At 40.2% G+C, this 21,412-nt stretch overlaps 1 protein-coding gene and 1 pseudogene across 1 annotated transcript; one reads left to right on the top strand and one right to left on the bottom strand.

Annotated features, from left to right (window-relative positions):
• Positions 1-1,561: 1,561 nt before the first annotated feature.
• On the bottom strand, positions 1,562-20,479 carry LOC117342169 (NFX1-type zinc finger-containing protein 1-like). Its single transcript, XM_033904180.1, is given in 4 exon segments — positions 1,562-3,918; positions 4,795-8,198; positions 8,200-10,357; positions 20,392-20,479. Coding segments are annotated over 2 exon segments (5,079 nt in total). The 5' UTR covers positions 10,285-10,357; positions 20,392-20,479; the 3' UTR covers positions 1,562-3,918; positions 4,795-5,204.
• LOC117341893 lies at positions 13,895-18,090 on the top strand (annotated as a pseudogene).
• Positions 20,480-21,412: the final 933 nt, after the last annotated feature.

The following is a 21,412-nucleotide window of genomic DNA, read 5'->3' as shown; positions in this document are numbered from 1 at the left end:
TCAGTAGACACTTGTGGGTGTATTGTCATTCAATAGACACTTGTGGGTGTATTGATTTTCAGAAGACACTTGTGGGTGTATTGGTTTCTAAAAATGAGTTCAGATTTTTCTATTGTTGAGAGATATATACTTGGACTGTTAAAACACAGTTAGACATTATCAATAATAATACAGCGCACACATTATTTCTTAAATCGCTTTAATATAAGCAAATTAATATTTTCTTAAAATTATCTATTAGATAGTATGATCACACTGATTCCAATGAACCATCTTATATATTTTATATTATTAAAACATCAAAAATAACATGAAAACAATTGGAATATACAAATGCATAGATCTATTATTATGCTATGAATTCATATAACACATATGCCGTGTATACAATATATATATTGTATATAATGGATCGTGAAAGTTCTTAGTAACTCCATGTCTCAATACTCTGGACTATTACTGACAACAAGAACAAAATTATATAAAAATAAATGTAAAGAAATAATTAACAATTTTATCATATTTAAGAAAAGATTCACCATACCAAATGATAATTCTGTAAAATATATATACATATATACTGTCTCACTAGTACTTTCGCGGCTACATCGTGCCGCTCTTAATCCACTGAAGAGCGCACGATGTAGCCGCGAAAGTACTAGGGAGACAGCAGATCTTTGTTTGACTTTTTATTTCATTATTGTTTACCGTCACATGGACATTTTTAGTTTATTCTATACACATATATATATATAAAGCAAATGTATTTTAACACATATTGGGCCATATTGTCGCTTATTCCCGGTGTCAGGCTAAATCACGTCATGCTATCTTTGCGGTAATAAAAAAAGAGCTTCCATCATGATTTGCTAGGCAGTAAACTTACTTTGTGAGTTTCTTTCTCCAAATATTAATTTAAGTAAATCCGACAATTATATTTAAGTGATGTTGAAGTTATATCTGGTTACAACTTATTAATTAATTTCATAAATATGATTAAAATGAAACTTTTTGCCAAATAATTGTCCTTATGATTGGAATAAACGGGTTCAGGTAATTCTGATTCACATCAACATTCAAGCATAAGCCTCTTTATATTACATATCATGTTCACGCTCGAACAACCAAAATGCTCAACAGAACTTCTGCCGTGAACAAAAAATGTAAAACGAGTGTAAAACGATTAAATAGAAGGCATTTATAAAGGTTTTTAACATCGAGCCTAACAACATATGTGGATTTCATATCTATGTAGCTTCTGAGATTAATAAAAGTTAGACTCTCAAATTTTCTATTTGTTGAAATATTTAGGATGAGACATTACATTGAATACTAATCAATTACAATTACTGAATGCAAACAAAGGTGTTTTAAAAAATTCGTGTTAACTTCATTTCGGTTGCTAAGGAGTATAGGAACTCTGAACATTTTAATCAGGTTGGTAAAGAAAATATGATATAATTTATTTATCACAACCAATGTATCGATGACTACATTGTCACCTTCACCAGACTAATGACCAAGGTGACGCGTACTTGCACTGACTTATGTAGTGTCGATCTTCTCCGAGGACGTTTCGTCTCTATCATGATCCTAAAAACACCAACTTTAAAAATAGTGTGACGAGATGATAAAAATAAAATAAAAGAAGCGAAACATTCTCAGAATAGATGAATCACTTACCATCTCGGTTAATGCATAAGAAATCGCTAGTACGTTTCATATTGGTCGTAAGTATGATGAAGGTGACAGTGTAGTCATTGAAACGTCACACTATAAAATACCATATTGGTTGTGTTATAAAACTACTATCATATCATATTAAGGGAACGTGCGAAGATCAGTAAGAAGTGTTTGACACTATGATAATTTGTTTTGACCACGCAAACTTTTTAGCGAGTTTTAGCGAGTTACTTTACTAGTTTAGCGAGTTTTAGCGAGACAACAGACGGACTGAAAAAAAAGCTATTTCTAATTATATCACCAATAAAGAATCATACTGCCAAATGAGTGTACGTTACGAGTTAAAACAAACATGATTTATCAACTCAATACAGATTTTATAAACTTTGATACAAAGAGAATAATATAAGTGGTTTTATAACTATATATACTGTATATTATTTTTGGTGTACTTTGGTGTGGTACAACTGATATTACTGTATTTCACCTTTACACCATCTACATTCAACAGTACCGCACGTGCAAAGCGACAAATATTTGACATCGCCTCAATGGTCAGCTAAATATGTTGTAGGACTGTACTGAAGCTCAAATCTGCACTACAAATTTCAAACGCTATCAACCCACGTGTGAGTGTACAGCACAGGGTTTGTCCTATACCATTTAAGGGGCAAATGCAAATCCCTGATTCAGGTTTAGCTAACATTCACCATATCGTAAATAATCACACATCAACGCAAAACATTACATTATACTAAGAATTGTTTATGAACACATGCTAACGCAAAATGTAACAGTATATATACATGTATATAGGATCAAAAATTAAATTATGTTTATTTTATAGAAAATTTCGAAACAAGTCTGACACGTTATATTATTTTTGTGAATCTTGGCGAGCAAAAATTAAAATCACGCGACGATTTCCATAAAGTTTCATATGAAATGAAAACAATTTAATGCTTATACTTTTTATCACAGGGTTTAAAAGTCAAAATTTGGATCACAAAGTCAAACGGAGGCAGGAAATTGTTCCGTCCTTATCAATTCATGCCGTAACATCATTGTCCATATTATGACGTCACAATCGATTTTTGACTTGCGCAGCCGACGGAAGACGCTCTGGGGTAGATCACATTAGTGACAAATATAAATCGTTAATTACATCAATAATTGGATAACAGGCAAATTATGTGCTAAAATAAATAATAATTTATATAAAAATGATGCAAGAAGAAGTTTCATGGAAAACAAGCTTGCAGAACAAAATCAAAACATGAGCGTCCTCACTTTAGTCCATTTTTTAGAGGCGTGTCTTTCATTTCCAATAACGGTCAAAGGAAAACTAAGATGCATTGTATGCATTTTATCATAAAAAAAAGAACATAATTAGAGGCTAACAGGTGAGGAAATGTGTTATATTTACTACCAAGTCATCATATAAGCGACCATGTTGAAGACTTCATGAACATGGTCACCGAAAACAGGTGTACTTGTAAAAGCCGCACATCCAGGTCATCTGCATCATGAAACAATTAGCGAACCCTATTAAAAACCATCACAACAATAATATTTAAATTCCATTTTTAAAAACAAATCCAGAGTAGAATCAGTTGATAGCATAAACATTTTAGGAAATCAAATCCTACGTTTGCTGACATTCGGGATGAATATCAGTTTAAGAGTCATAATTAACAAAAAACTAACTTTTGTTACTTTGTTATAGAAAAAAAATGGCTCGTTTAAGGCAAAAGAGCGGGAAATACATACATAAAAAATCCAGAAACATAACTGCAAAATTCATTTGTTTACTATCTGAATGGTCATTTAAAATGTTTGATCAATTATATTAAGATCATTATCCATTCCACAAAACTACTGTGCTGCTACAAAGGCGGTTGTGAATCAATTGTTCCAAACTAACATGAAAACAATATTTGTATAAAGGACTCTGTATATCCTGAATATGTATTGTACCAGCTATGTGTCAATGTTGTTAATTGAAGTCATCATGACGTCATAAAAATTGATACCTTCATCACTAATCGATATGAAAATTCTCGATGTTGTGGACCAATGTGGTGGGCCAGGCTGGCGCAGCAGCACCGTCCATTTCAGGCGCCAATGCATTATCGCGTCGAAGTGTGTGTGATCCGCCTCCTATGGTCGCATTGCATTCTGGGCAGCGCCCCTCCGTTGTCGCACCACCGCAGTCTCCAATTGCGTAGACGTGATCTGTAATAAAACAAAAGTAATAGTTATTACAATAGGCATTGATGAACGGGAAAACCAGTAGCACACAATAACCCTCGTCACAAAGTGAGTCGTATAATTGAATTGTATAATAGAAGTATATTCTGTGATTTCATGTTGTAGGTGAAATTTGATGTTGTAAGTGAAAGCAACATTCTATAAGCACAAAAGAGAGAAATATATTAAAGAATGCATTATTAAACGACAGGGAAAACACGTCATCAATCATGGTCGAATAGGGATGAGAACCTGTACACGCTTTCTGATTAAACTAATACAGTGTTTGGTTAGTCTGATAAAAGTCTAATTAGTCTTATTGTGATAATCAATCAAAATATTGAGTGAACTTACTTACCAATTAAAGAACAATTAATTTAAAAGCAATATCAGACTTATTATAGCTGTCAAGTTTCCATGACAATGAATATTCCTATAAAGTTTAAGATTAGTCCATTAATGATCACTCAAGACACAAAACGGACACCAAGCGTCCGCGGCGTCAACATCGAAATATAGAGGCGGAGCACGACTGAATTTCTTCGGTGTGCAATTATCTATTTATTCACTTTAGATTTTAAAGATAAGAAAGTAAGCTAAAACTTTTGAGAAGTGGAAGGAATTTTCACAATGACTACCCTTGTTTTCAATTGACCATGCTTTCTATTCGTCGTTTAAGCAAATTCATAAAAAAACATTTTACCGAAAAAATACATTTGAACGTAACCATTACTAATTTCAATAAAATAATTTTCATTGTTGAGCTTTCTTCGTCAAATAACTGTATATGAAAAATTAAAAAAATAAAATAAAAAATGAATAAATAAAGAAGATAAAAAATGAATAAACAAATAAAATTACCATTAGGGCATTTAAACCAATGTCCTGTCCCCATACCCATAGCCTGGGTGATTTGAATCCGCTCCTCCTCTGAAATACCCAGACCGGTCTTTGGAACAACTTCCTCCAGCATCTTGAGTGTGTGTTTAACTTTCTTCTGTCTCGCTTCGGTGAACTTCTTTCCATCAGTGAGCATCAAATCCGCAACACCTATCCTTCTTTTTAACTCCTCATCCAAGTCCATGTTCCTACTTTTAATTTGTGTTTTGTACAGAAGGAAAGTTTCTGAGGTCAGTAAGCCTACGGAGTTCATCTATGACGTCTGTGGACTCTTGCTTCGTAAAGTACGTCCTCTTTTTCAGCAACCAAAGCCGAAGTTGCTGAAGGTGATCCTTTGTCTGTTCAAATACGGTACTCAAATCCGGAGACGGTTACGCATCTCTATATTTTTTTCTCAAGTCCTTGACTCTTTTGAGAAAGGCCGTCTGGTTTTCAACAGTAACGAGTGTTTCCTGGCAGAATTTACCGATAAGATGTTGTTTAATGCGGTTAGGACTTGAAATATCCTTTTCTTCAAGTATCTCTTTGAACTGTTTCATCAGTATTATGCTGTCCCTGGCTTCTATCTCGTTGATTTTGTCCGGCATATCCTCCAGGAGAACCTTGACCATTTGTTCGTCTCCAAGTAATTTCCGTTTGACTTGTTCTATGTTTTGTAAGGTTTTCTTGATTGCGTTGCCGTATCGTAAGTTTTTGCGGATAGGAGTTTTACATTTTGGACAACCCTTTAACAAGATTTCATTCTGTTCATCCTGATCCATGTACGTATCCATGGCATTGACTTCGATCACATGGCCACAGTCTTCTAATTGTATAAACCTGGCATCGGGTTCATCTTCATCGCCGAAGAATATTTCAGTCACCTCCTCCCTGTTACAAACTCTGCAAAGCGAAGGGCATTTTTCCCCACACATGCCAATGCATTTATGTTTGCATTTCAGTTTTTTCTTGCATGGTTCATTGCAACGCGGTCGGTCACAAGGCTCACAGCACAACTTCTCGCATGTGTGGTGCTTACAGCTCCACTCACATTCTTCGTTACAAGGTACACAGGGCTCCCCACACCGGTTCTGGCATTTGCTGTGAATGCAGCGGTTTTGACAAACCATGTTGCATGGTGGACATCGTGAACATCGTTCGGTACACTCGTGACCACAAATTAATGTTCGGCCGCATCGCGTTGCACATGCTTTGTGAATCCTTCCCATTTTGCATGATCCACAACTTCCGGTACAAAGGTGTTCACATTCCAATATATCCTGGCACGGTTCGATACACTCTACTTTTTCTTTCTCGAAGCATCTCACTTGCCCGGCATGTCTACATGAAGGCCATACCTTTTGGACCAGTTCTGAACATTGTGTTGTATGATCATCGCCACACGCCTCCTGACATTGGTGTCCACATGATAAGATTTCAGAACAATTCTCTTCACATTGGAAGTAGTATGGATCTATATGACAGGGAACTGCTTGTGTATGGCCGCATTGTGGTATCTTTTTCTGAACAATCTTTTGACAGTCTCCGCATTTTTGGTAACAAAGCTTTTTACATCTATGTCCGTTAGCACAAATTGTTCGTTCACAACGCTTTCTGCACTGGAACTTCTCATGTTTCTGGTCCAGAACGTGACACACCATACTACAGGTATGACCACAGTCGAGTCGGAACTGACACGGTTTCATACATCCTCCTTCGGGTGCCTTTCGGAACTCCTCTGGTAATCTGACTGCCGTACCGTTGTCGTCTGGATGATTTTGGCAAACCAGATTTAGGCCCTCTCCGATCATCTTCTCTTTCTGTGCAAGGGAGACGATATTTTTCCATAGCTTACTTCCTTGTGCCATCATATCCATGTTCCCTACTACAAACATACCCTTTTTGGCCCGAGACAAGGCAACACATACTCGATTATCGATTTTCAGGAATCCTATTTTCCCATCACTGTTGCTTCTTACAAGGGAAAGTAGAACAATGTCATTCTCTTCGCCTTGAAAGTTGTCGACTACTGTGATGCGCACACCATTGAAGATCTGTTTAGGCATTTCCCTTCTTATTGTGAACAGTTGTCCAGAATAAAGAGTAAGAATAGTGATCTGCTCTGGTTCATATCCTTGTAATAAAAAATACTTGCAGAGCGCTGCAATGTATTTGGCTTCATGAATATTTGAGTGGCTCTTAAGATCAGCATCTTCTTGTTCCGGAAAATTGTGATTAATGAAAAACGCATTTGTTTCCACTCCCTTAATGTCATCATACGTCTGGACAATGCTGTGATCTTTCAGATCCGGGTATATCAAGGTCATGATCTTCGAAATTTCTGGACGCATCCTGTGTTGAAGTTCAAGGCAGTCCAGATCGATGTTATTTTTTATCATCCTTTCAAACAAAGACAGATCCAGGTTGTAATCTTTAGCCAGTTTATAGACCGTAGGATTTGGTCTGAGTTGTTTGTGGTCTCCGATGAGGATGAGGTGCTGGCAGTCCCTGCTAAGTGTTGTGACCACATGAGCTTCCAGCACTTCCGCTGCCTCTTCCACCACTATCACCTTTGGCCCAATTTCCTGCAATACCGCCTGGTATTTTGCTGCTCCAGTGGTAGTCATTCCTACCACGCTTGCCCCTCTAATGATCCCTTTATCCTCTTGCATTAGAACTTCTCGGTGTTGGTCACATGATGATTGATATTCGCGAACTTTCAATCTGATCTTATCCCGCATCATTTCGGAAAATTTGTTCACCCAATGTCTGTATAATCTCCATCTGTCCTTCTGGCTCAGTTCCCAAACGTCATAAATCATGTCGATTTCTGCTTCGTTCATTCTTTCTGTAGATCCAAGCTCTTTTCGCAGACGTTTTTTAAGATCTTTTTTCTGTTTCTTTGTCATCTGCCAACCATCGGTTTGGTTAGTGTCTTTCTCCTCCAAGTTAGTAACATTTAGTGCAACGGAATGCTTACTCAATTGCATCTTGAGCATTACAAGCTCTGCCTTTTCCATTTCAATGCCATAACCATCGTCGAAATCCTCACCGATCTCCCGTTGAGCCATCATAGCATCTACCTCATCCAGAACATCAACTAATTCTTCGTCCTCTTCTCTATCATCTTGAGCTTCAGGTAGATTTGCACCGGCGGCGTTAGGTAGTGCTGGACCTTGCGGTTGGTTTTGGACTTCTACATCAGCAACATCATTGTGACCCTCCATCATCCAATCTGCGTTCGGCTCTTCCTCGCCAAATAAGAGGGTATCTATACTCAGCCAATCCAGTATAGCCGCATGTTTCTTTCGTTTTGGCATTTGAAAGCCATCGTCAAAATAATCAACCATGTGTCTTGTATTGACGATATCTGCATAAAATCTTCCCCATAAAGGATTCTAATACATCTTCGTTTAACACCTCTCGACTGGCGATTTCTAAGGAGCCCGATATACGGTTGATCTCATCTTGGAGTTCTTTCATATGGTTTCTTGCGTTCATTCTCACTCGATGTATTTGTTCTGGTACTTCCCTTAGCTCTCGCATCCTTGAACGCATACTATTTAAGTTGAACTGCTTCATGGCTTCACTTGAACTCCTTCCACCGACTCGAAGTATAGTCCCCTTAAAGAAAGCGCTTATGCCTTCTATGAACTGATCGAGAGCGTGGTTGGTATAGCAGACTATAAGCATCGGTCTACGGTCTGGCTCATGTGTAACGGGATTTGTATTCCACAGGGCATGATTGTGTAGAAGAGCTTTGACTATCTTAAGTCCGATGTAGGTTTTGCCAGTTCCAGGAGGCCCCTGTGTGAGCACAAATTCACTGGTAAGTGCGCGTTTTACCGCAGTGAACTGGGATTGATCCAGATGCAACAACTCTGCGCTTGGCCATAAACCTTTAACCTCTACTGATTTTGCTACAGCCGATTTGGCGCTGAATTCCTTATTGAATTGTACAAGGTCCTGCTTAACACCTCTAATGATGAAAGATTCGTCAACAAGCGGGCGCAAGTCCAATGTTGCACGCTCGTTTTGCCTCAAGTAGAGTGGAGCATGCATTTTCGTGTTGCATTTGATTATGTACTTTTCAAATGGAAGATCGCCATCGTTGATGTTTTGAAGACCTTTCAGAACGTGTCGATAGGCTTCAAAATATGCCACAGTTTCTGCCATGACGTATTTTTGATTGAAATCCAAATTGAAACTTCTTCTACTCATGCCTTCAAACTTCAGGTCCAAGATGCCCTCCTTAAGTTTCTTGGGGTCTCGTTCGGCAACGGTTGCAAACAATAATGTCTTAAAGTTATCACTAGAAATACATACCAAAGAGCCGAAAATCAGACGTTTGCTTGATTCCCAGTTCACTCGTTGCATCCTACTGACGTCAAAAGAAATTCGATGACAAAGTCCATTGTTAGCTCCAATCGGGCATAAGACTTGCACGTCATAATAAACACGCATTTCATGTGAACGCTTTGATTTGCCGGTCTGCACAGCTGCTATGTAACCGTTGATACCGTCCCTAAGAGGACCAACAAAGTCCTCTCGGAGGAGTCTGAACTGAACGTCGAGGTAGTGATCAAGGTTTCGGTAACCTCCTTCTTTGATGTTTCTGCGTAAAAACGGACCTTCTTCCTTCTGAATATCAGATTTTTCTGGGAACACAGAAATCTCCCGGAAGTTATCTGTTGGTTCTTCGGTGTCATGCCTTGAAGTGTCCTCTTTTTTCCTTGATCGCTTCTGTACGTCCGTAAGCATATTATCTTTAAGCACACAGCAATCCTCAAACTCCTGCCACAGTTCATCATCGATTATATCCGTTGTCGCTCTCAGAGTATTCAAAACCGTCTCCATTATCCCGATAACGCCAAAAACAGACGTTATTGAACTTGGGCTTCGGCGGGCGATTTCCGAAATGATACAGATGGTGTCAGAGATAGGCACTCTGAATTCTCGTTGTCTGGCTGGAGTTTGTTCTAATACCATTCTCGTCAGGAATGCAGGAAGAGTTGAATTAATGAAATTAGAATTGTGCATCAATGTGATAAGTTGTATGATCTTTGCCGGTGAGGATTGACACTTGCATGCCTTTGCTATACATCTAAGGAACAGACAGATGAAGTCCCGGCTAAGTGTCGTGTCATTTAAACCTTCCTGGAGGCCGCTGTCGGAGTAAGCTATCGCTATTAGAATATCAGACGGCTCCTTGTGTTGTAACTCAGTGAGTTTCCTGAACCCAAGGCGAGTTTTCCACGGACGGGGACCTCTTTCTGGTTGGCCAGCACGTCCTCCGCCCCTTCCTCCTCTTCCTCCTCCTCCTCCTCTTCCTCCTCCTCGTCTTGCTCCGCCCTCCCCATCTTCTCCTCCTCGCCGTCCTCCTACCTCTTCATCTCCCCTTCGGGCACCTCTTCTCGCTTCTCTCCCTTCATCTGCTCTAACTCTTGGTCTGACGCCTCTGTCCTCGTCCATTTTTAAATTGGAATTCAACAGGTGCTTCTATTGCCCGAAGGGTATATTGTTGCAAGCATGGTGGCTACATTCTCTGAAAGTATATCAAGAAAGGAACATATTTGATGATAACGACTTATCCTTCGTCTGTTTCACATGATATCTACATATCCAACCTACATTTACACTTTGTGATTAAAATATTATTTTACATGTCTCATAATTACTTAACAACTTCTTTGTTAATTAAGTTTATAATTAATGTCATTTAGTCAGAGTGTAACCGAGCTGGTCATCGACACATACGGAAATACACGAAAAAAAAATCAAAATCTGTATTCACATCATACTCGCCCCTCCTCCGATTTGCAATATATCAACTAATAATTATCATGATACTACATACATATAGTTTATATCTCAACAACGGAAATTATTTACATTTTGTGCATATGTATATCACTATAGATCCCTTTTCTTTTTAATGTAAACGTGGTTATTTTCGCGATTTCGATATGTAACCTTTTCGGGGAAATTTTCGCGATCAAAAGGACGTAATTAGCATAAATTTTATCCTCGCGTAAAGTATTCTCTGCACGCAAACGAAATTTAGAATATTTCAATATCAACAAATTTCGTTGAGCTTTTACAGGTCTAATGATTTAAGACTAATGAAATCTTTTCCAAATTATTACAAACATCAACTTATATTTACATGGGTTGATTCTGCAGTGGTATCCAATAGTACGGGTGAAGGGAGGAAACTCCAACTTATTTTGGATTGTATAGTTTTCCAAACATATCTACATATGTATGTATATTGCATTATATTAATTATATTAGATAAGCATTGATGTCATTTTTTTTTAGTTTCATCGGGGTATGAAAACAAATTTGTTTGCAAACTGTATGAATCCGCGTAGCGGATTCGTACAGAAGTTTGCAAATATTTTTTTCATACCCCTATGAAACTAAAATAATTGTCATCAACGCTTATAATTAATTTCTGAAAATAATTTTCTAATTTAAAACATGTTTTATGTACAATTTTACTGGTTTGATATAGGATTCTTTTTCTCAAATCAATACGCAACGTCAATTGGCGTATTGTGACGTCACATTTTTCGCGCCATTCTAGGAATTTCGGAAGGTGTAGGGAAGAAAAATCCCAACCAATCAGAAAGCCACATTCTGCGTACAAACAATGGAAAATTCATTATTACAGTTATACCATTGATGCAAATTTAATGATGGATTACCATACATGAGTTTCATGGAAACATGTCATTAGGATCCCAGTTAGTTATTTTGTTTTGTGTTTTTGTAAAAGGAGCATGTCGTATTGTCTGTGCCCAGAGCCTCTTTAACAATTTATCTTTTTTTTTAAACTATGATCTTTTTCGTTTTTCACGTTTAATGAATTCAGAAAATATTACATGAAAATAGTATATTGTGCTTTAAGCATTGACTCGAACTCGAGGTTAATCGATTTTATTTGCCAGAGAAGTATTTCTTGCCGCTTGACGGCATTAATAATAATAATAAAAAAAAAAAAAAAAATAGCGGCACTATCTTTGACCCATGCCTTGAAATATATGAGACAGTCAAACTATAAAAACATGTAAGCCTAGACGTATAAAAACTGTATATAGCGGCTGTAAAAACTGTATTCTATTTGTAGAAAATAAATATATATCATACCCCTCATACGTATACACCATACCACTCATAGAGGGAGACACCAGACCCCGCAGAAAGAGTACACCAGACCCCGCATAAGAGAGAGAGAACCAGCCCCCGCAGGAGAGAGACACCCAGACCCCGCAGATATGAGAGACCAGGACCCAGCAGAGGGAGACACCAGGACCCGCAGAGAGAGACACCAGACCCCGCAGCGGCGACACCCAGACCACGCAGATAGGCAGAACCAGACCCCAGGAGAGAGAGAGCAAGGACCCGCGAAAGAGACCAGCCCCGCAGACAAGAGAAACCAGACACCCGCAGACAAGAGACCAGACCCCGCAGGACAGAGACACCAGACCCGAGACAGAGAGACACCAGACCCCCGAAGAGAGAGCACCAGACCCCCGCAGAGAGAGACACCAGACGCCGCAAGATAGAGACCAGACCCCGGCAGAGAGAGAGACCAGACCCCGCAGAGAGAGAGACACCAGAACACCGAGAGAGCACACCACCAGACCCCGCAGAGAGATAGGACACCAGACCCCGAGGACAGAGACACCAGACACCGCAGAGAGAGACACCAGACCCCGCAAGAGAGAGACCAGACCCCCGCATAGAGAGGACCAGACACCCGCAGAGAGAGACACCAGACACCGCAGAGACAGAGACACCAGACCCGCGCAGGAAGAGACACCAGACCCCGCATAGAGAGAGACACCAGACCCCGCAGAGAGAGAGACACCAGACACCGCAGAGAGAGAGACACCAGACCCCCGCAGACAGAGGAGACACCAGACCCCCGCAGAGAGAGAGACACCAGACCCCGCAGACAGAGAGACACCAGACCCCGCAGACAGATAGACACCAGACCCCCGCAGAGAGAGTAGAGACCAGACCCCAGACAGAAGACACCAGACCGCGCAACAGAGTAACAACCAGACCCCCAGAGAGAGAGACACAGACCCGCAGAACAGAGACACCAGACCCCGAAAAGAACAAACAGACCCGCATGTAGAGAGACAACCAGACCCGAGAGAGAGACACACCAGACCGCAAAGAGAGAAGACACCAACCCGGCAGATAGAGACACCAGACCCGCAGACAGAGAGACACCGAGCCCGCAGACGAGAACACACACAGACCCCGCAGATCAGAGAGACACCAGACCCCGCAAAGAACACAGACACAGCAGAGAGAGACACCAGACCCCGCATGAAGAGAGAAAACCAAGACCCCGCAGAGAGACACACCAACCCGCAGAGAGAGACACCAGACCGCAGACAGAGAAAACCAACCCCGCAGACAGAGAGACACCAGACCCGCAGAGAGAGAGAACACCAACCCCGCAGAAGGAGACACCAGACCCCAGGCAGAAGAGAGACCCAGACCCCGCAGAGAGAGAGACACCAGACCCGCAGAGAGAGACACCATGACACCGCAGAAGAGAGACACCAGACCCCGAGACAGGAGACAGACAGAGAGACACCAGACCCCGCAGAGAGAGAGACACCAGACCCCGCAGATAGAGAGAAACCAGAACCCGAGAGAGAGAGACACCAGACCCGCAGACAGAGAGACACCAGACCCGCAGAGAGAGACACAGACCCCGCAGACAGAGAGACCAGACCCCGAGACAGAGACCAAACCAACACCCTACAGAAAAGACACCAACCCGCAGAGAAGACACAGACCCCAGGAGAGAGAACAGACACCGCAGACGAGAGAGACCAGACCCCCAGAGAACACCAACCCCGCAGAATAGAAACACCAGACCCCTAAGGTAATACAACCATACCCCTCATATATATACACCACACCCCTGATATACATATACACACAACCCTCATATATACACCAACCCCGAGAGACAAACACACAGTACCCCCAATAAGACACCAGAACCCGCAGAGATACACCAGACCCGCAGAAATATGACACCACACCCATGATGGATACAAAAACACAAACCCCAGGAAGTAATACACCATACCCGAGAACAGAGACACACCAGACCCGCAGAGAGAGAGACACAGACCCGCAGACAAGAGAACACAGACCCCGCAGGAGAGAAACACCAACCCCTAGACATAGGAACACCAACCCCGAGAAAAGACACCAGAACCCCGCAAAAGACACCACACCCCTGAGAACATAACACACCAGACACCGCAAGAGAGAGACACCAGACACCGCAGAGAAGATACCCAGACCCCGCAGAGATAACAACCAACCCCCAGACAAGGACAAAGACCCCGCAGAGAGACAAACCAGACCCCAAGACAGACACACCATACACCGCACAGAGAGACGAACAAGACCCCGCAGAGAGAGACACCAAACCCGCAGAGAGTAGGACACCAGACCCCATAGGATAGAACACAACCACCGCAGATAGAGAACAAGACCCCAGAAAGAACAACACCCCTGAAGAAACTACGCAGAAGGAAGACCAACCCGCAGTAGAGAGTAACCAGACCCTCAGAGAAGAGACAAACCAGACCCAGAAGAGTACAAGTACAAGAGACAACATACCCCGATAACAGAACACACCATACACCTCAAGAGAGACACCAACCCCTCAGGAGAGGACAACACACCCCGAGATAGACACCAGTACCCGAGATATATACAACCACACACCGAGAAGATAAACCCATGACCCTAATATAGTAACACCACACCCCCGATAAATACACCCGTACCCCAAAGTAACACCAACCCCCAAAAGAAAAAAAAGGAATACAAGGAGAGAGAGAGACAACAAAGAAATACAGAAGACCAACCCGAGCAGAAAAAAAAAAAGAACCGAGAGCCACCCCCCAAATCCACAACCGAAAAAGAACGAAAGCAGAGAAAAAGAAAACCAGAAGAAAAGACAAAAAAGAAAAAGAAGACAAGAGAAACAAAAAGAAACAGAAGAGATGAGAAAAAAGAAAAAAGGAGAGAGAGAGAAGAAAAAGAAGAAAAAAGACGAGAAAAGAAAAAGCACGCAGAGAAGCAAAAAAGACAAAAGAAGAGAGAGAGAAAAAAGAAAAGAAGGGAGAGATAAAAGAAAAAAGAAGAGAGAGAAAAAAAAAAAAGGAGGAAAGAGAAAAAAAAAGAAAAAGAAAAGAGAGAAAACAGAAAAAGGACTGAGAAAATAAAAAAAAGAAAAGAAAGAGAGAGAAAAAAGAAAAAGAAGAGAGAGAAAAAAGAAAGAAGAGAGAGAAAAAAAAAAAGGAGAGAAAGAGACAAAAAAGAAATAAGAAGGAGAAGAGACAAAAGAAACGGAGAGACAGAAAAAAAAATGAAAAGAAGACGAGAGAGAAAAGAAAAAGAAGGAAAGAGAGAAAAAAGAAAGAAGAGAGAGAGAAAACAGAAAAGAAGAAAGAGACGAAAAAAGGGAAAAGAAGAGAGAGAGAAAAAGAAAAAGAGAAGAGAAAAAAAAAAAAGGAGAGAAAGAGAAAAAAAAAAAGAAGAAAGATATAAAAAAGAAAAAACGAAGGAGAGGAGAAAAAAGAACACGAAGAGAGAGAGAAAAAAAAGAAAAAAAAGAAGAGGGAAATAAAAAGTAAGATAGAAAAAACATACAAAAGAAGAAAGAGAAAAAAAATGAAACATACAAGAGAGAAAAAAGAAAAATAAGAGAGGGGAAAAAAAAAAACTAAGAGATAGAAAAAAGAAAACAGCAGATATATACAACCAAAACAAGAAGAGAGAGAGAAAATAAAATAATATAGAGAAAAAAAAAATAGAGAGAAGAAAAAAGACGAAGAGATAAGAGAAAAGAAAAAGTAATAGATAGAGAAAAAAGCCGGAAGGATATACATATAAACACACAATAAAAATTGATACGACAGAGGAAAAAACAATAAAAATAATAGATATAAAAGAAACCTCAAGATATATACACCACAAAGGATAAGATACACCATAACCCTCATATATATACACAACACAAATTATATATATACACCATACTCCTAATAGATATGACAACAACAACACAGGATATAATATACAAAAATAACAATTTATATATATACACCATACCCCTCATATATATACACCATACCCCTCATATATATACACCATACCCCTCATATATACACACCATACCCCTCATATATATACACCACACCCCTCATATATATACACCACACCCTTAATAATAACACAATACTCATCATATATATAACAAACACTGGTATATATACACACCATACCCCTCATATATATACACCACACCCCTGATATACATATACACACCATACCCCTCATATATATACACCATACCCCTCATACATATATACACCACACCCCTGATATACATATACACACCATACCCCTCATATATATACACCATACCCTGATTAAATATACCACACAATACCTCTCAATCTATTAACATACCCCTGATATTACATAACACACCATACAACAAGAATGAGAGATAAAAAAGACCCAGCAGAGAGAGACAAAAAGAACCCAGCAGAGAGAGACACCAGAAACATAGAAGAGAGAGTAAAACAAAAAAAGGAGAGAAAAGAGAACAAAACAGACCATAGAATAGAGGACAAAACACACAGGATAGAACGAACAAACAAGCCAAAAGAGAGAGAAAAAAGAACAAGAAGAAGAGAGACACCAAACCCGGAGAGAACGAGAACACCAGACCGCCGAGAGCGACACCAGACCACCGCAGAAAGAGAACACCACACCCCGGAGAGACAGAGACACACCAGACCCCGCAGAGAGACACAACGACACCGGAAGAAAGAGAGACACCAGACCCCGCATAGAGAGAGACACCAACCCCGCAGACAGAGAAACACCAGAAACCTCAGAGAGAGACACCACACCCCGCAGACAGATAGACACCAGACCCCGCAGACAGAGACACACCAGACCCCGGCAGGGCAAGAGAGACCGACCCTCATATATATACACCACACCCCTGATATATATACACCATACCCCTCATATATATACACCACACCCCTTATATATATACACCATACTCCTCATATATATACACCACACCCCTGATATACATATACACACCATACCCCTCATATATATACACCATACCCCTCATACATATATACACCATACCCCTCATATATATACACCATACCCCTCATATATATATACACCATACCCCTCATATATATACACCACACCCCTCATATATATACACCACACCCCTTATATATATACACCATACTCCTCATATATATACACCACACCCCTGATATACATATACACACCATACTCCTCATATATATACACCACACCCCTGATATACATATACACACCATACCCCTCATATATATACACCATACCCCTGATATACATATACACACCATACCCCTCATATATATACACCATACCCCTGATATACATATACACACCATACCTCTCATATATATACACCATACCCCTGATATACATATACACACCATACCCCTCATATATATACACCATACCCTCATATATATACACCATACCCCTCATATATATACACCATACCCCTCATATATATACACCACACCCCTGATATACATATACACACCATACCCCTCATATATATACACCATACCCCTGATATACATATACACACCATACCCCTCATATATATACACACAAAAGAAGAAAGAGAGAAAAAAAAAAAGGAGAGAAAGGAAAAACAAAAGAAAAAGAAAAGGAAAACAAAAGGGGGAAAAAAGAGAAAAAAGAAAGAAGAAAGACTGAGAAAAAACCAAAAAGTGAGGATTAAAGGAGAAAAACAAAGAAAAAGCAAGCGAGAAAAAAGAAAAGAAGAAAGAGAGAAAAAAGAAAAAGAAGAGAGAGAGAAAAAATCGAAACACGAAGAAAGAGAAAAAAAGAAAAGAAGAGAGGAAAAAAAACAAAGCATTGAAAGAGGACAAAAAGAAAGAAAGAAAGACACACCAGGACCCCGCATACCGATGACGAGACCAGAACCCGCAGATGAAGAGACACCAGACCCCGCATGAGAGTAGAGACACCACCAGACCCCGCTACAGACAGAGAGACAACATGTACCCCGCAGCAGAGACACACCAGGCCCCCGCATACAAGCGAAGTAGGACACACCAGAACCCCTCAGAAGAGAGACCACCAGATCACCGGCATACAGATTAGACCCAGACCCCGCAGACAGAGAGACACCATACCCCCGCAGGGAGAGAGACCACCAGGACCACGCCAGAGAGAGAGAGACCGACCCCGCAGACAGATAGGACACCCGACCCCACATGATCAGAGAGACCCCAAGACCCCGCAGAGAGAGTAGCCCAGACCCCGCAATAGAGAGACACCAGACCCCGCAGAGAGAGACACCAGACCCCGGCAGGGATGAGACAACCGACCCCGCCCGAGTAGAGGCCACCCACCCCGCAGAGAACAGCGACACACCCAGACCCCGCAGAACAGAGAGACACCAGACCCCGCAGACAGAGAGGACACCAGACCCCGCAGAGAGAGAGAGAGACACCAGACCCCGCAGAGAGAGAGACACCAGACCCCGCAGAGAGAGACACCACACCCGGAGAGACAGAGACACACCAGACCCCGCAGAACAGAGAGACACACCAGACACCGCAGAGAGAGAGTACCAGACCCCGCAGAGAGAGACACACCCAGAGCCCGCAGAGAGAGACAGAGACACCAGACACCGCAGAGAGAGACACCAGACACCGCAGAGAGAGAGACACCAGACCCCGCAGACAGAGAGTACACCAGACCCGGCAGAGAGAGAGAGACACCAGACCCCGCAGAGAGAGACACCAGACCCGGCAGAGACAGAGACACCAGACCCCGCAGAGAGACACACCAGACCCCCGCAGAGAGAGACACCAGACCCCGCATACTAGAGAGACACCAGACCCCGCAGAGAGAGATAGACCATACCCCTGCAGACATATACACCATACCCCTCATACATATATACACCATACCCCTCATATATATATATACCATACCCCTCATACATATACACCATACCCCTCATATATATATACACCATACCCCTCATACATATATACACCATACCCTTCATATATATATACACCATACCCCTCATATATATATATATATATAAACCATACCCCTTATATATATACACACCATACCCCTCCAATTATTATGCACAGAAAATCAAAAAGATCTATATTATTTGGCCAAATATATAAAAACTGCTAATAGAAGACGTGATATTGCATTAAATTAAGCTAACGTCTTGAGAGTTTATTAATCACAAAATAGTTTTTATTATATGCAGTGCTAGATATCCCTCTACACTTCTAGGCGTACTGTAGGTGCGATATTGGTGAGTGTGTGTTGTTGTTCAACTGATGAGCGGTATAGCTCAAAGTAATAAATGAACTTGATATGTTTAATCTTTAAAATGTATGTATATTCAATGCTGTTACCGTGATATACACGTCTCTGCTAATACACATCCTACTGCAACAATGTTAGAGGTTTTACACGGCGAGATACTTTTGACAGGCGACGATAGAAAAAGAGCTGACCAGCGGCCTCTTATGTTATAGGAGTAACACACATCCCTGATAGGTTAAAATTGGTTGTTTATTTGGTTACTTTGTTTACAGTTCGATCCATGAATTATATAACTGATATGAACGTTATAGATCACAAAGACTGTCGACGCATGTTGTAACAGGTATGTTTTATCTTACATCAATATCTAAATATAGATAACGTCATTGCACAATGTCCTAGTCAAAACCGAAAGTACTAACGAAAAAAGAAAACGAAACTATCTGTAGTGTAGTTTATAAATGATAATCAGATGCAAAGCGATTTCAATAAGAGTCTGTTCGTCATTAGTATAAAATGATACAAGTTTACAAACCTAATGACGTACCCTGGCTGCATGTTCTCGGGGCGATGAACCCAGCAAACAAATGCAGCTGATACATAAATAATGATATATATAATCACCGAAACCTTTAGTAATTTATTATCGATCGTTATGTACATTTTGAAACAGACTATAGTGTAAAGCCTGCAGCTGCCAATGACATCGCCTTGTATAGAACGTGCATTTATTATCACAGGGACGGTCATAAGAGAGTATATAAGTCCCTGCATGTATACACAAATATAATTTGAATGTAAGTTATCACTCAAAACAAAACATTAGGTCAAATGGCATAGGGAGACAGATTAAAAAAATCAAACGCTGGTACACAACTTCATGAATCTAACGGTATCCACATTACAGATATGTATCACGTGACAGGAAATAACTGAATCAATCTAAGACTTGGGTGACTTCAGTGATGTCCTACAGTAACAATTAGGGCTACAACGACGGTATCACGAGTTCTCAGAAATAAATGTGATAAAAATATACCTACCGCCCTGACTGACGAAATAGACGAAACGGCGATGATAATATAAAGTGTGAATACATACCTGTCTGGCCGGTATACTTGAACGGTCGTCATATCCCTCTGAGTAATGAGAAAATCTGGCTGTATGGCGGCGATAGTGTAACTTCCATGGGGTTTTCCCCTATTGCACGAGATAAGTCGATGACGTGTGCAAACCAACTGCACAATAGTTCGGGGAATCCAAAGGAACGTCTACTTTCACTTTCGATTTTGCTTTTTTATGAATAAATATGTGATTGGTACAACACTCGGCATTATAGAATTGAATTCCTGTTTAACATTGAAAATAGATGATTATACACACAGCTTTATTTCACATTTGATATCGTCTTTTCAGTTGTCAAATCGGATGAGTCAGACCTATATGACTGTAATTTCGTTCATATTTTTTGTAAAAGAATGACTTTCACTTTCGATGTTCGGTTTTTCAGAAAACCTATAGGCCTATAATGACATACATGAATTATCCAAGATTCGGTGTTTTATATATGTATTTTACGTAAGACACACAAGTTTTGTACCTATCAAAACAGCTTCAAAGTTAGATACAGCAGAGACATAAATATATATATATATATATATATATATACGTCGTCTGATACAGTAGACTTAATTTTACTACACCATATACACATAGCTGTATCGTCAACCAATGACTCATCAGTGATACTAAGGACCTACAGTATTGGTGATATGAGGCGATGATAAACAAAACTCTAAAAAAGGCAAGAGAGATGAGATGAATTAATTGGAGGCGATGCTAAAAACCTGGAACCATTAAAGATTATATTTTCAGTACGAGTTATCCCCCCTTCACCGACAGCGGTATTGATACTTACAACTACACTAGATCCAAGAGGACTAGATTTTCGGTCACTAGTACTTTCGATAGAAATGTTTTGCTTATCTCTAAGTAAGTATGGTTTTAAGAGCAGTCAACATATTCCATGAATGAAAAAAAAAAATTAATTAAATAAATAAATCATGATATAGTAAATGTTTTAAATCTTACATTTCTATTTTTTTTATCATCCATGATCTCC

Source organism: Pecten maximus, chromosome 14 (assembly GCF_902652985.1).
Source record: "Pecten maximus chromosome 14, xPecMax1.1, whole genome shotgun sequence".
Taxonomy (NCBI): Eukaryota; Metazoa; Mollusca; class Bivalvia; order Pectinida; family Pectinidae; genus Pecten; species Pecten maximus.
This window is presented reverse-complemented; position numbering and strand designations above follow the sequence as displayed.